The sequence below is a fragment of the Triplophysa rosa genome, linkage group LG7 (assembly GCF_024868665.1).
Source record: "Triplophysa rosa linkage group LG7, Trosa_1v2, whole genome shotgun sequence".
Classification (NCBI taxonomy): domain Eukaryota; kingdom Metazoa; phylum Chordata; class Actinopteri; order Cypriniformes; family Nemacheilidae; genus Triplophysa; species Triplophysa rosa.
In genome coordinates, this window is record NC_079896.1 from 17,516,516 (window position 1) to 17,530,508 (window position 13,993).

The window sequence follows — 13,993 nt, forward strand, 5'->3', positions numbered from 1 at the left end:
ATGAGTTTATTCTTTCTGAATTCCACTTTTTGCACAAATGCGTCAATGATTTCCTTGCATTCCATGACATTCGCGTCCGCGCGTTTTGCATGCGCTTGTTTGTTTCGTGTCACAGCTCTGTCCTCCATATGAGGTTTCTGGTCTGTGGACAGAGCTGTGACGGTGCCATGTCTTTTGTGCTTGTTTTGTTATGTGTGGTAGACACGTGGCCATTGTTGTCACTTTCGCCGCGTGTCACCCTGTCTTGTCTCTCAGCCCCGCCTCCTGTCTCCCGTAATCTTACTTTGAGTGTTAATCCCTGTCACCTGCCTGTCACCTCCCGTATGTAATTATCCTTCGTTACTTGTCCCTTATATAATGCCCCTTTGTTCTCTGTCTGTTGCCGGTTTGTTGTCAAACACGTTGTCTACGCGTCCTTGTTTAAAGTAAGTCATATCCTAGTCTTTTGTTACTCGTTCCCTCCGGTTTATTCCCCCACGTGGGAAGTGTTTATTTTGTGGTTTTTGTATCTGTACCTGTTTTCCCCCTGGCGGGATTTTGTTTCATGTGTTTTTTGTTTATTTGAATAAATACCTTTCTGTTGTATCTCTCGTCTGCGATTGGGTTCTGGCATTCAGTTCCGTGACAGAACAAACCGGCCACCGAAGAACCCAGCGGATGAGAGATCAGCATTATGCGGAGGCCGTGTGCTTCTAACCGGGAGTGGTGGAGTTCCATTGCCTCCCAATCCCACGCCGGCGATGGGTCATTCCCGGCTCAAGGCCATCGTCCCCTGCAGGAGTACGCCCGGGAGTTTGAGGTGAGGAGGGGTACCTTCCCTGAGGTGCTGGTGAGTGCCTATCTGGTGGACGGGATGGATAATCCTCCACCCCTAGCTGAACGGGAGGAGTTGATTTACCTTCCATTCTCTCGGTTGGTGGATCAGCTGCACTCTCGAGAGGAGCGGATACATGGAGTTTCTTCCAACTGCCCCAGGGACTCCTCCCGATTCAACCTGGGTACCATCTCGGAGGACCACGTCCTGGTCACTGGGGCCGTGGGCCTCTCAGTCCCGTCCATCCCAGCATCCTCGGGTCGGGGCCCTCCCAGCCTCCGTGGAAGGCGTGGGAGAAGGGAGTCATGGGACTCCCCATCTGACTCTTCAGGCACGGAGATGGTTTCCCCACCGTCCGCACCCCTGCAGCCGGCCACGTGCTCAGTGGTCCGACCCCGGCGGAAGAAGAAGAAGAGGGGGTTGCTGCCTTTTCCGCCGGCACCTCAGCCAGCATTCCAGCCGGCGAACCAGCCGGTTATCCAGGCGGCACCCCAGCCGGTATTCCAGCCGGGGTCCGGTCCGGTGATCCAGCCGGCGTCCAGTCCGGTGGTCCAGCCGGCGTCCAGTCCGGTGATCCAGCCGGCGTCCAGTCCAGTGATCCAGCCGGCCATCCAGCCGGCCTTCCAGCCGGCGTCAAGCCCTGTCCAGCCGGCCTTCCAGCCGGCATCAAGCTATGTCCAGCCGGCCTTCCAGCCGGTCCCTAGTCAAGCAACCAAGCCGGCCCCGGGGAGACCCCCAGGGTCAGGGACTGTCCTCCCCCTAAGTCCCCTAGGACTACGCGCCCTCGAGCGCAGCCGGGGACTAGAACTATTCCTCCCTTGAACTCTTTTGTTCCCCCACCCCCCCTCCCATGTGTGTTATTTTTATTGGCCCACCCTAACCCCATTCTTGTCTCTTCTGTGTTACCGTTAGTCTGTTCTGTGTTGTGTTTATGGTGTATGTCCTTGTGTTTCTCTGTTCTTGCCCGCTGAGGATTCTCCCTTGGGACGCCATGGGTCGTCCCTTGGAGCGGGGGTAGTGTCACAGCTCTGTCCTTCCTATCATGAGGTTTCTGGTCTGTGGACAGAGCTGTGACGGTGCCATGTCGTTTGTGCTTGTTTTGTTATGTGTGGTAGACACGTGGCCATTGTTGTCACTTTCGCCGCGTGTCACCCTGTCTTGTCTCTCAGCCCCGCCTCCTGTCTCCCGTAATCTTACCTTGAGTGTTAATCCCTGTCACCTGCCTTGTCACCTCCCGTATGTAATTATCCTTCGTTACTTGTCCCTTATATAATGCCCCTTTGTTCTCTGTCTGTTGCCGGTTTGTTGTCAAACACGTTGTCTACGCGTCCTTGTTTAAAGTAAGTCATATCCTAGTCTTTTGTTACTCGTTCCCTCCGGTGTATTCCCCCACGTGGGAAGTGTTTATTTTGTGGTTTTTGTATCTGTACCTGTTTTCCCCCTGGTGGGATTTTGTTTCATGTGTTTTTTGTTTATTTGAATAAATACCTTTCTGTTGTATCTCTCGTCTGCGATTGGGTTCTGACATTCAGTTCCGTGACATTTCGTTGTACAGGCTGAAAATATCAGCCAGGTATGATGTTCTTATAAGAAATTCGTTGGTCATTTCGTCAAGCAATTTCTGGTTGTTCAAGCTCAGGAACTCCTTTATTTTTTCTTTCAGCTCAACAAAACGGACCAACACTTGACCCCTTGATAGCCAGCGCACTTCGGTATGAAGGAGGAGTGTCTGGTGCGCCTCATCTTCACACAGCTCCGCATAGATGCGTTTGTTCAATGGACGGGCTTTGATAAAGTTGACGATCTTTACAACCATCTTGAGCGCTTCATTCAGCTCAACCGAGAGGTGTTTGCTAGCCAGGGCTTGGCGGTGTATCATACAGTGAAAAACAAGACAGTGAGGAGCCTTTTCCTTCAGACGTGCATTGAAGCCTTTGTTCTTTCCCATCATTGAAGCAGCTCCATCTGTGCAGCATGCGACTAAGTTATTATAAGGAATGTTTTGCTTGGTAAAGTACATATCAATAACATGGAAAATATCTTCCCCTCGTGTCGTTGTTGACAAATTGGAAGACAAAAGAATGTCCTGCTTTACTTCGGCGTCTTCAATGTATTGCACATAATGCAACGAGTACTTCTACGTCTGCCACAGTGGACGTTTCATCAAGTTGAATAGAAAATGGGTGCTCCTTTAACTTTTCAACTAACGTTTTTTCAACATCGTCTGCCATTCGGTCGATCCTGTCTTTTACTGTATTTGACAGGGGTACAGTTTTAAGCTTGGAAGCCACCTGCGTTCCACACATTATTTCTGCCATTTTTACACAAGCAGGTTTGATTAGCGTTTCTCCGATGGTGTGCGGCCTTTTGGATTTGGCAATTAAAAGAGCGCACTCGAAGGACGCAACCGTTGCATGTCTGTTTTCATTTCCAGCTCTAGTCAAAGCATCTTTAATGTTCTGTGGCCTGTTTGATATAACAAGTTCTTTTTTCATTAGGAAAAACTCTCTGGGTTTACCCACCATCTCAGGGTGTTTGGTGGTCTGATGTCTCTTCAGTTTGCAGGGCTTCATGCTTTCATTCGCTAGTCTCTCTCCACAGATTACACACTCAATCCTCACATTGTCCATTGCTTCAATAAAACCAAATTCCAGATAACTGTCCAAATAAATCCTTATTTTCTTTTTAACACACATATATTTCTCTTCTCCCTTGCGCTTTGCCATATTCGTTCGTTTTCTTTGACTATTTACCTTGTTTTGAGCGTTGCGCTGTACAACGGGCAGTCTGACATATGAATTTTGCCGCGTATTTTTTTAAAGTCACACTCCGCCTTTTCCTGACTCAAGTAATACACATCTAAAAATGAAGAAATTGCTTCTTTTTTCATTCATATAATAAGAGAACATTACTAGAATAATCAACATGGTTTTACATAAAAATGCTTCCTATTTTAACTCAAATTTAAGTAACATCGGCGACCCCTCGTAAACTTTTAGTGACCCCTAGTGGGGGTCGCGACCCCCGGGTTGGGAACCACTGCTTTAAGATAAACCATGTGCAAATTCATCAATTTAAAAATTGCTGAGTATTTTTTCCATAAAACTGCAGTTTACAAAAGACATGCATTTAAAAAATGCAGTTTGAACCTGCCTCTGTTTTCGACATCATAACCCTGCCAATCACGTTAGTAAGGACAGCGCAAAGACTCTGCACTAAAACAATTGTTGTCGTTTCAGCTCTGCTTCTGGAACAATAGCATGCGCTGGTCACACGTACCTAAAATCAACAGTCAGAGCATATGTAATTGATGTAATTCACATGCGCCGGGTCCTCTCGTGGACAGGCGTTGGAGACTGGGCAGAAGTCAGGAAATTGTTATTGTTTATAATAAACATTATGTGCTTTGAGTGTATGTCTATGTGGGGAGTCAGAAATCTTAATTTTTGTTCTGAGGATGAATAAAGGTTTTACGGTTGTGAAACGACTTGATGATTATTAATTCATGACATCTTTTTTATTCTAACCCTGAACTAACCATTTACACCGTGTCTACACCCGATGCGACACGACAAAAGACATTAGAAATGCATTAGAACCCATTATCATTTTAAATTTTGTCCACACTGGATGCGGTGGGGCGCGACGCGACAATCCCATTAGAACAAGCCGTGTTTCGTGTCACGTCCGGTGCAGACTCTGGGACCTTGATTTCCAAATGAAATGCAAAATTTACTTTCATCTGAAAAGAGGACTTTGGTCCACTGTGTTTTCTGAAGTCCACAGTCAACGCATCCATCTACCAGGAAATTTTAGAGCACTTCCTTCTGCTGACAAGCTTTACGGAGATGCTGATTTCATTTTCCAGCAGGACTTGGCACCTGCCCACACTGCCAAAGGTACCAAAAGCTGGTGCAATGGTGGTACTGTGCTTGATTGGCCAGCAAACGCCCCTGACCTAAACCCCACAGAGAATCTATGGGGTATTGTCAAGAGGAAGATGAGAGACACCAGACCCAACAATGCAGATGACCTGAAGGCCGCAATCAAAGCAACCTGGGATTTCATTACACCTGAGCAGTGCCACAGGCTGATTACCTCCATGCCACGCCACATTGATGCAGTAATTCATGCAAAAGGAGGCCCAACCAAATATTGAGTGCATAGAAATGAACATACTTTTCAGAAGCCTGACATTTCTGTTTAAAATATCCTTTTTTTTATTGATCTTATGTAATATTCAAATTTTCTGAGACACTGAATTTTGGGGTTTTATTATCTGTAAGCCATAATCATCAAAATTTCAAGAAATAAAGGCTTGAAATATTTCACTCTATGTGTAATGAATCTATATAATATATGGGTTTCACATATGGGTTTCACTTTCTAAAATGAGTGACCTTTTTCATGATATTCAAATTTTTTGAGATGTACCTGTATTTATTACATTGGGCTGACAATATAGTGGCAGCAGGCCAAATTGTCTCAGTGCCCCGATGGTCAGTCCGGGCCTGGCCAAATCTTCCATATAAAATATATATTGCATTAATAATGTAACACTTATTACGTTATGAGCAGTTACTAGAAGTGCCTATACCCCACTCAGATATTTACTTTTACAAAGACAAACATTAATGAAGGCTTACCGATCCATGATTCCCTTGTCTGGTGAGGGTGGATTGAAAAATATTCTAGTATTAAAATAAAAGGGCAAAGGCTGGAAAGATTAAAACATGAAGACTCCAGATAATCAACTAATACATTTGGGTACATGCATAGATCATTACACTAATTATTTTTAGGACACATCTTCAGGGATAGACAATAAAGAAGGACTGAAATTATGCTTTAAAGCGGCAGTCTGTAGGATTGGCCTCTTTGTCGCCATCTCAGTTTGTAATTGCTACTGCAGGTGATGTGCAGAGGTATTTATTTACGTGAGTTGTGATTCGGCACTGCTCAACTGCGCGGATGAGTCTGATGTTTTGAGTCGTGGCCTGTGACAGTGCAGCGGTGAGAATCTTCAATGTACACCAGTAGCGCATAATAAACACAGATAACATGGCAGATGATATAACACGAAACAAATAAGAACATAAACAGACACAAATAGCGCAAATGGAGGCTGTGTTGAAGTGTTTTGATATTATTTCGGGTGCTGGGTCATTTTGTTATTTCTCATGGAAACTCCCGTAACGCGAATCGGACAGAAGATCACCGAACGCGGGTCTCAAATGCTGACAGGCACGGTCATAAATCATAATACACCATACAACTATATATACTATATGCAAAGCCTTGCCATCATATCTGGGATATAAATCCGTAAATTTGAGTAAAATCACAGGCTTCACTTGTCCGTGCTAATTCGCGCCACATGAAATACAGATGTGGGGAGGTAATTTCTAAATCACACGAGGTCCCCAGATAATACTAATCCCTTGCGAATAGGGCTTAAGTTACATATATCATAATGAACTTAAAGAGAGAAAGAACAACCGATGAAACTGTACCCGGCTATATTAACACAACAAGTGTGCTACGGTTTTTGTGTTATCTATTGAAATATTGAAATGTCTTACCTGGTCAGAAGAAATAAAGCCATGTCTGCATCCGTTTACAATCCTTTCAGATCACGGAGTTCACGCCACCTTTGAAATGCCTTGCCAATATGAATTCTTGTTTTCGCACGAGTCCGATCACATTCCCCGTTTCTTTGTAAACTGTCATCAGTTCGTTCTTTCTTGTTTTTCACAAATGATGAATCCCCAGATGTCAACACTGCTTGGCGTTTAAAAGTAAAAGTACTAAACGCCGCTATAAACAATACTAAACGTTGTATGAAATCCTACACAGCAATTGTGAGTACACGCTATAAACCGCCTGTCACTCGCAGCATCCACGCGCGGGCTAGCAGCCGGATCCTCTTCGTTCTGTGTACGAATGTGACGAATGTGACGAAATGACGCATAGACGAAAGACACCACATAAGGATCTCCAGGAAAGTCGACCCGACAGGGCAAATTACAAACCATTATTACAAGCTTTCCATGGTGAATCCAGCAATGGTAATGACACAGTTTTAAACACCGTTCTTTCATGTACTTGCTCAATAATTGGTTTTAGCTAATTTTTACTCAAAAGAACTTGTGGACTGCCGCTTTAAGGAGTGAGCTTGACAGAAAAGGCTCACCTGTCCACAGGCGTGGAAGTATTTTCAATGAAGCTGATGACCTTCTCTTTAACATTTACTGACTTTGACTTGAGAGCAAAAGTCATCTTGTTGACGAGTGATTTAACTCCTTTGTCATCTGCATTCAATTCCCCCTATATTAAGACAAAAGAGAGTATGACAGATCATTAACATAATTCAAATGCATTAACTTCAGGCAAAAGTAGTATGTTTTAGAATTTACAATGGTAAATAACATTCTATTATAACAACAACCTAAAGTGTGGGATTTTTGTACTACTAGCATCAGCAAAACAAACTTACAAAATTATAGACAAGATAAAATATTGTAAAATAAAATATTTAAAAATAAAAATACACACTTTAAGAATTAAGTTTATTTTTGTTAAAGGTGAAATGATTAATTCTATGTCATGAGGTATATGCCACCAAACAGACTTGTTGTCGTACATACCTCTGAGCCTACTGGCAACACGAAGGAGCCCTTACCTGAAGTCTGACTTCTGGCTCACCTGAAGCTTGTTAATCACCATTACACACGGTATACTCTGGTTTATTCATTCTCTGCCAAGTCAATACTCCTATTGCAAATCTTGGCATTTTACACTATATGCAATTTATACTGTGTACTGGATTTCTGTTTGCTGGTTTTGTGCTTTTATACTAACTGCTGGCTTGTCTAATTTTCTGGTATGCCCCAATAAAACCATTCTGCAAATGGATACTACTGCTTCTTTCATACCTAGTTCATTACTGGAGATTTCACCTTATCAGGATTCAGCGCATCACTACATGCCACCACCACCTCGCAGGCCGCTATGCTAAGTAAACATCACAGCCAGCTCAACAAGCTTGTTTCTGCAATTGTTTCCGGCTCTGTCCACGGCATGCGTCAGCTGCATGCTTTTTCCCCACGCTGGTTAATATGGTTAGAGCATTCACTTCGCAAGCTGAAGCAGCAGCACGCTCAATAATGTGATGACAGTGCATTGTTAATGGCCAAAAGGCACATGGATTGACACGAAAAAGTAACAAATTCTCTTTGAAAGCATCTAATGTGTTTTAAACAGTCACATGACTTTCCAAAAATATGATATTGTCTGTAGTTTTTTCTCCAAACCCCAAAAGCAAATTTATAATATGAGTCTATCTAAAAGTGAAGTCTGATTTTATCCTAAAATTATATTTTATAATTAAACCACAAACACATAGCATGTTTTATATTATGTCAAGGGCCGGCTTACCAACGATAGGTTCTGTTTAAAGGGTGAGCCTATACCAACAGTCATGGACAAGCCAATCAAAAGCCTTGGATGATGGTACACCGCAGACCTTAAACACAATTTCAATGTATGAGCTCACGTTATCTCACGCCAAACACCTGGAGAGTTTGGTGAGTACACAAGTGATGAAATGGCTTGGGCTGTAGGGCTGTAACGGAATGGAGCTCTCTCTCTCTTCCCATTTCAAGCCTTGTGGAGGAGTATAAATGTACCAAAACAAGGCTGGAGACTACTCTCAAAGAATCCTGTGATCCATGTGTAAGAGGTGCTGCTCCAACATTAGCAACAGGGAGGAAATGGAATCCAGTAACAGCGGTAGCGGAGGCAAAGGCAGCCCTTAGACACAAGGACACTTGTGGGACAAGTTCAATATGGTAGAGGGGGACTTTGTTTGGGATTAACAACACCCACATGTCAAAAAGCTACACCAAAGAGACAGCATCACCTGGTGGTGGAGGAGTTATGACGTCAAGAGAAGTTGCGCCAGAGTGGTCTCTCAAGCCCAGCAAGGCTGGTGGATGAGGTGGGAAGGCATTGAACGCCGCAAAATCACTTTGAGTGAGCTTTGGAGTATGGAAACAGACTAAGTTTCATCGTCAGAGCCACATATGATGTGCTGCCCTAACCAACACATTTGCATGTATGGTGTAGACAAGATTCAGCCTGCCCCCTGTGTGCAAATCCAGCAATCCTTGAACATATACTAGTGGGATGTAAGAAGAACTTGACAGAGGAGATACACATGGCGCCACAATCAAGTACTAAGGTGCTTGGCTTCAGCACTAGAGACCAAGAGTGTGGCAGCAAATGCCATCCCCCAAAACACCCCAACTAACTTGCTAAAAAGGCAGTCTTTTATTCAGGGGGGCAGAAAAAGCGGATCAAGTCCTTAAGCCTTAGGCCATGGTGTTGTTTGTCGCAACTTATTAAACAGGCTTGGATTCTACGACTTGAGCAAAACCCTTGGCCCGTTTCCAGGCAACCGTTCGCAAGTCACGCGGTGCCTTTCTTCGACCTGCGCCCTTCCCAGGTGCCGACATTGCGTTCGAAAGCCTCAAACTGTGAAAATTTGTTCGCCAAAGGTTCAACCAGGCCAAACCGGGGCAGGAAGTGCAGGAGAAATGAAAGCTTTCATGAAATCTAAAGATTTCCTGTAGCTCAGTAGTTAGATTATGGCGCTAGCAACGACAACGTCATGGGTTCGATCTCAGGGATTGCACATACTTGGCAACAAATGTATAGTATAATGCAATGTAAGTCGCTTTGGATAAAAGCGTCTGCCAAATACATAAATGTAAAATGCAATGATGTTTTTTGCCTCGTCGATGAGTTATTTTAATGAAACTGACGGTATGGCGCACATGAGAAAAAGTCCTTCGTGACAATGTGTGTTAAAGCCTATTAATGGCCATTGTTTGCCTTGGCAATGAGTTACGAAGGTTAAACCGACAGATAGGTATACAGATGTACACCAAAAAGTCAAAAAATGCATACCACCCATAGCTTTTTTGATGGGGCCCTCATAGGGGGCGAATATACAAAGCCTGTAAATGGCCATTATTTACCTTGGCAACAAGATATACAGGTAAAACCACTAGTATAGTGTATGGGAGACACAATCCTTCATAATGATGCACATTAAAGCTCATCGTTGTGTTCCAGAAGCTTTAGCCCTTTAGGCGCCAGGGTTTTTTGGAAAACATGCTGGATTTTGACATCAAGATTTCAAAAGCTTGTGGCTTGAAAGGACTTAAAGATAGAGATCTTCTGTAAATTAGAAAAATGTTGGGCATGACCAAAAGTTTATTTGGGGTGTAAATATACTCCTCTAATTTGCATATTATGACGTCATCAGGGGCGGCTAACTTGAATTTCATAATATTCTGGAAATAGTAGATATTGAATTGATGTTTGAACTTATTTGCATGTTTATTTTTTTACTCTTTGATCCTTATTCCAAATGATCAGAAAAGAGGAAACCAACTATAAAACAGGAGAAAGTACTAAATTATTACTATATTACTATACTTTATAGTAGTAAAACGCATGTGAACAGTAGCCTACTTTCTGATCAGTACATCAGTAATATTCAGGAAATAGTAGATATTGAATTGATTTTTGAACTTATTTACATGTTGTTCATTCCAAATGATCAGGAAAAGAGGAAATCAACAGTAAAACTATTAGTAACTATAGGAAAATTATTACTATATTACTATATTGCATGTGCCTATTTTTTGATCAGTTGACCAGCTATCTGCCCAATCAGCTGCCTCTACCTCTAGCAACAGCTCTCCTATGGACACTACGACCACGTTTACCCCTGCCACCCCCATCTCCATTAGGCAAAGGGTCGAAATGATCGCTCATTTGTGCTTTGTGAACATTCGCGCCTTGCACGGCGGCACCGTGAGACGCGCGGTGATTAGACGACCGATCGTGATTTCCAAAAGGCAAATATTCCCCTTCAGAGTCAGAATCGGCAAATAACATTCGCAACGCATCCTCGCGATACAACCTTTTATTAGCCATTTGGTGATTTTCTCTCACAAATCTCACAATTTACTCTGACGCTCTGAACTGAACTGCTTCTGCTTCAATGACACGATAGCTCACTTGCTCTGCTATTTGCTCGAACACGTTGAATAGGAACATGACGTAATTTTGGTCTAGAATCGAAGTACTACATGTCTGCCATCTAGTGGTATGGAATACAAATGAGATATTACACCATATTAGGATCTACAGCCTATTTTATGAAGTATGACGTCTTGTCGCAATTCTGCAAAACAAAATAACAAAATAGCTACACGTAATCTAAACTGTTCTTCAGACATGTCTTATATGTAGCTGTGCTACACATTACAGCTGTGAAACCTTATATAGCATGTATTTGTGCAGTTCAGAATCAGAATCAGAAAGAGCTTTATTGCCAAGTGTGCTTTACATATACAGTGAGGGAAATAATTGATTTAGCTGATTTTGTAAGTTTGCCTGCTTACAAAGAAATGAAGGGGCTATACTTTTTGTGGTGGGTTTATTTTAACTGATAGAGACAGAATATTTAAAAAAGGTTAAAGGTTAAAAATTGATTTGCATTTAATTCAGTGAAATAAGTATTTGATCCCCGAGAAAAAATAACTTTGTACTTGGTTGAGAAAGCCTTGTTGGCAAGCACATAGGTAAGACATTTCTGATAGTTGGTCACAAGGTTTGCACATTTGTCAGGATACATTTTAGTCCACTCCTCTGTCAATCTTTAAGGTTTCTTGGCTGTCGCTCAGAAACGTTTTAGCCTCCTTCACAGATTTTCTATAGGACTAGGGTCTAGAGACTGGCTAGGACATTCTCTTTGGTTGTCTTGGCAATATGTTTTGGGTCTTTGTCATGTTAAAGGCACATCCACGACCAATCTTCAGTGATCTAGTTAAGGGGAGGAGGGGTTCTCATCCAAGATTTTACGGTACATGGGCCTGTCCCTCAGCCCCTCAATGCGGTGAAGTCATCCTGTACCCGTAGCAGAGATAAAAAGCCCTAAAGCATAATGTTTCCAACACTGTGCTTCTCTGTAGGGCTGGTGTTCTTGGGGTCATAGTCAGCATTTCTCTCCCTCCAAAAACAGGAGTCAATTTTGGTCTCACAGCAGTGCCAGCACTTTCGCCAAAGCCTTTTCAGAATCATTTTGATGTTCATTGTCAAACTTCAGATGAGCCAGGTAGGCCTTCTTGGACAGGAGGACTTGCGGGTGCTTCAGGATTTCAATCTATTGTGGCATAGCGTGTTACCAATGGTTTGCTTGCTAACTGTGGTCCCAGCTGTCTTGAAATCATTAAAAAGCTTCTTCCGTGTAGTTCTGGGCTGATCTTTAACCTTTCTTATGATCATCTTTACTCCATTGGGGAAATCTTGCAGGGAGCTCCAGACCAAGGGCAATTGATGGTTATTTTGTATTTCTTCTATTTCCAAATAATCGCACCAACAGTTGTCTCCTTCTCACCAAGCTTCTGTCTGTAGCCTATTCAAGGTTGTGCAGGTCTACAATCTTGTCCCTGACATCCTTTAAAACCTATTTGGTCTGGACCATGGTGGTGGAGAGGTTGAAATGGAAGATACAGATTCTGTTGGCAGGCATCTTTTATATACTGTACATAACAAGCTGATTTAGGAGTACTTTCTTAAAGTGACAGGACTAATCTGAGGTCCATATAGGCACATAACCAATCTGTGGAGCCAGAATTCTTGCTAGTTGGTAGGGGATCAAATACTTATTTCACTGACTGAAATGCAAATCAATTTATAACCTTTATATAACATTTTTTCCCCTGATTTTTTTTAAATATTCTGTCTCTATCAGTTAAAATAAACCTACCATAAAAATGATAGACCCTTCATTTCTTTGTAAGCAGGCAAACTTACAAAATCAGCAGGGGATCAAATAATTCTTTCCCTCACTGTACACGGAATTTGTCTTAGTGACAGAAGCTTCCAGTGCTCATACAGTTGAAAGTGAAAAGACAGGTAACAAAAAAGTAAAAAATGAATAATAAATATGTAAAACCAGTACACTTTTGAGAAAAGACAATGTATGACAAAAGAGCAACAGAGCAATCAGAGTGCATATTGTATGTACAGATGTGCTATATACAAGTTGTAATGTGCTATATATCAGTAAATCAGTAACATAAGTATAATAAATAGTTATGAGTAGGAGAAGTAGTGAGAATATTTAACTGTTCATGAGAAAATGTCCTTATGTCTGGCTATTTGGGTGCTCAGTGCTCTGTAGCGCTGACCAGACGGCAGCAGTTCAAATAGAAAGTGTGCTGGGTGTGAGGGGTTCAGAGTGAATTTTTTACGAGCCTTTTTACTCACTCTGAATGAGTACAGTTCTTGGAGAGTGGGCAGGGTAGTACAAGTGATTCGCTCAGCAGTCCTGACTATCCGTTTTAGTCTTCGGAGGTCGGTTTTGGCAGCTGAGCTGAACCAGACAGTTATGGAAGTGCAGAGGACATATTCAATGACAGCTGAGTAGAACTGTATGAGCAGGGGGTTTCTCATAAACTCCACTATCATCTCCACTGTTTTGAGTGTGTTCAGCTACAGGTTGTTATGACTGCACCAGACAGCCAGCTGCTTAACGTCTTGTCTGTACACAGACTCATCACCATCCCGGATGAGGCCGATAACAGTAGTGTCGTCTGCAAACTTCAGGAGCTTGACAGGGGGATCAGTAGAGCTGCAGTCGTTGGTGTACAGGGAGAAGAGCAGTGGGGAGAGCACACATCCCTGGGCGGCACCAGTGCTGATGGTACAGCTGTTGGATGTAATTTTACCAATTCTAACTACCTGTTGTCTGTCTGACAAAAAGCTAGTGATCCAATGACAGATAGAGCTAGGAACAGAGAGCTGGGTTAGTTTGGTCTGTAGGAGTGTTGGGACGATGGTGTTGAAGGCTGAACTGAAGTCAACGAACAGGATCCTCAAATAAGTCCCTGGTCTGTCAAATGTTGACTGCATCATCCAAAGACCGGTTTGCTCTGTAGGCAAACTACAGGGGTCCAGTAAGGGTCTAGTGATGTCCTTCAGATACACCAACATCAGTCTTTCAAATGACTTCATGGCCACTTATGTTAGGGCAACATGTCTGTAATCATTAAGTCCTGTGATTTGGGGTTTCTTTGGGATGGGGATGATGGTGGAGCA

The 13,993-nt window shown here is 42.9% G+C and overlaps 1 protein-coding gene across 3 annotated transcripts in view; it reads right to left on the reverse strand.

The window, feature by feature from the left end:
- tbc1d23 (TBC1 domain family, member 23) overlaps nt 1-13,993 on the reverse strand; it is a 521,932-nt gene that overhangs the window by 303,707 nt on the left and 204,232 nt on the right. For all 3 annotated transcript variants that reach the window (XM_057337199.1, XM_057337198.1, XM_057337197.1), the window contains one exon: nt 7,008-7,141. In XM_057337199.1, coding sequence (XP_057193182.1) covers nt 7,008-7,141 — 134 coding nt within the window. The remainder of the gene's footprint in view (nt 1-7,007; nt 7,142-13,993) is intronic.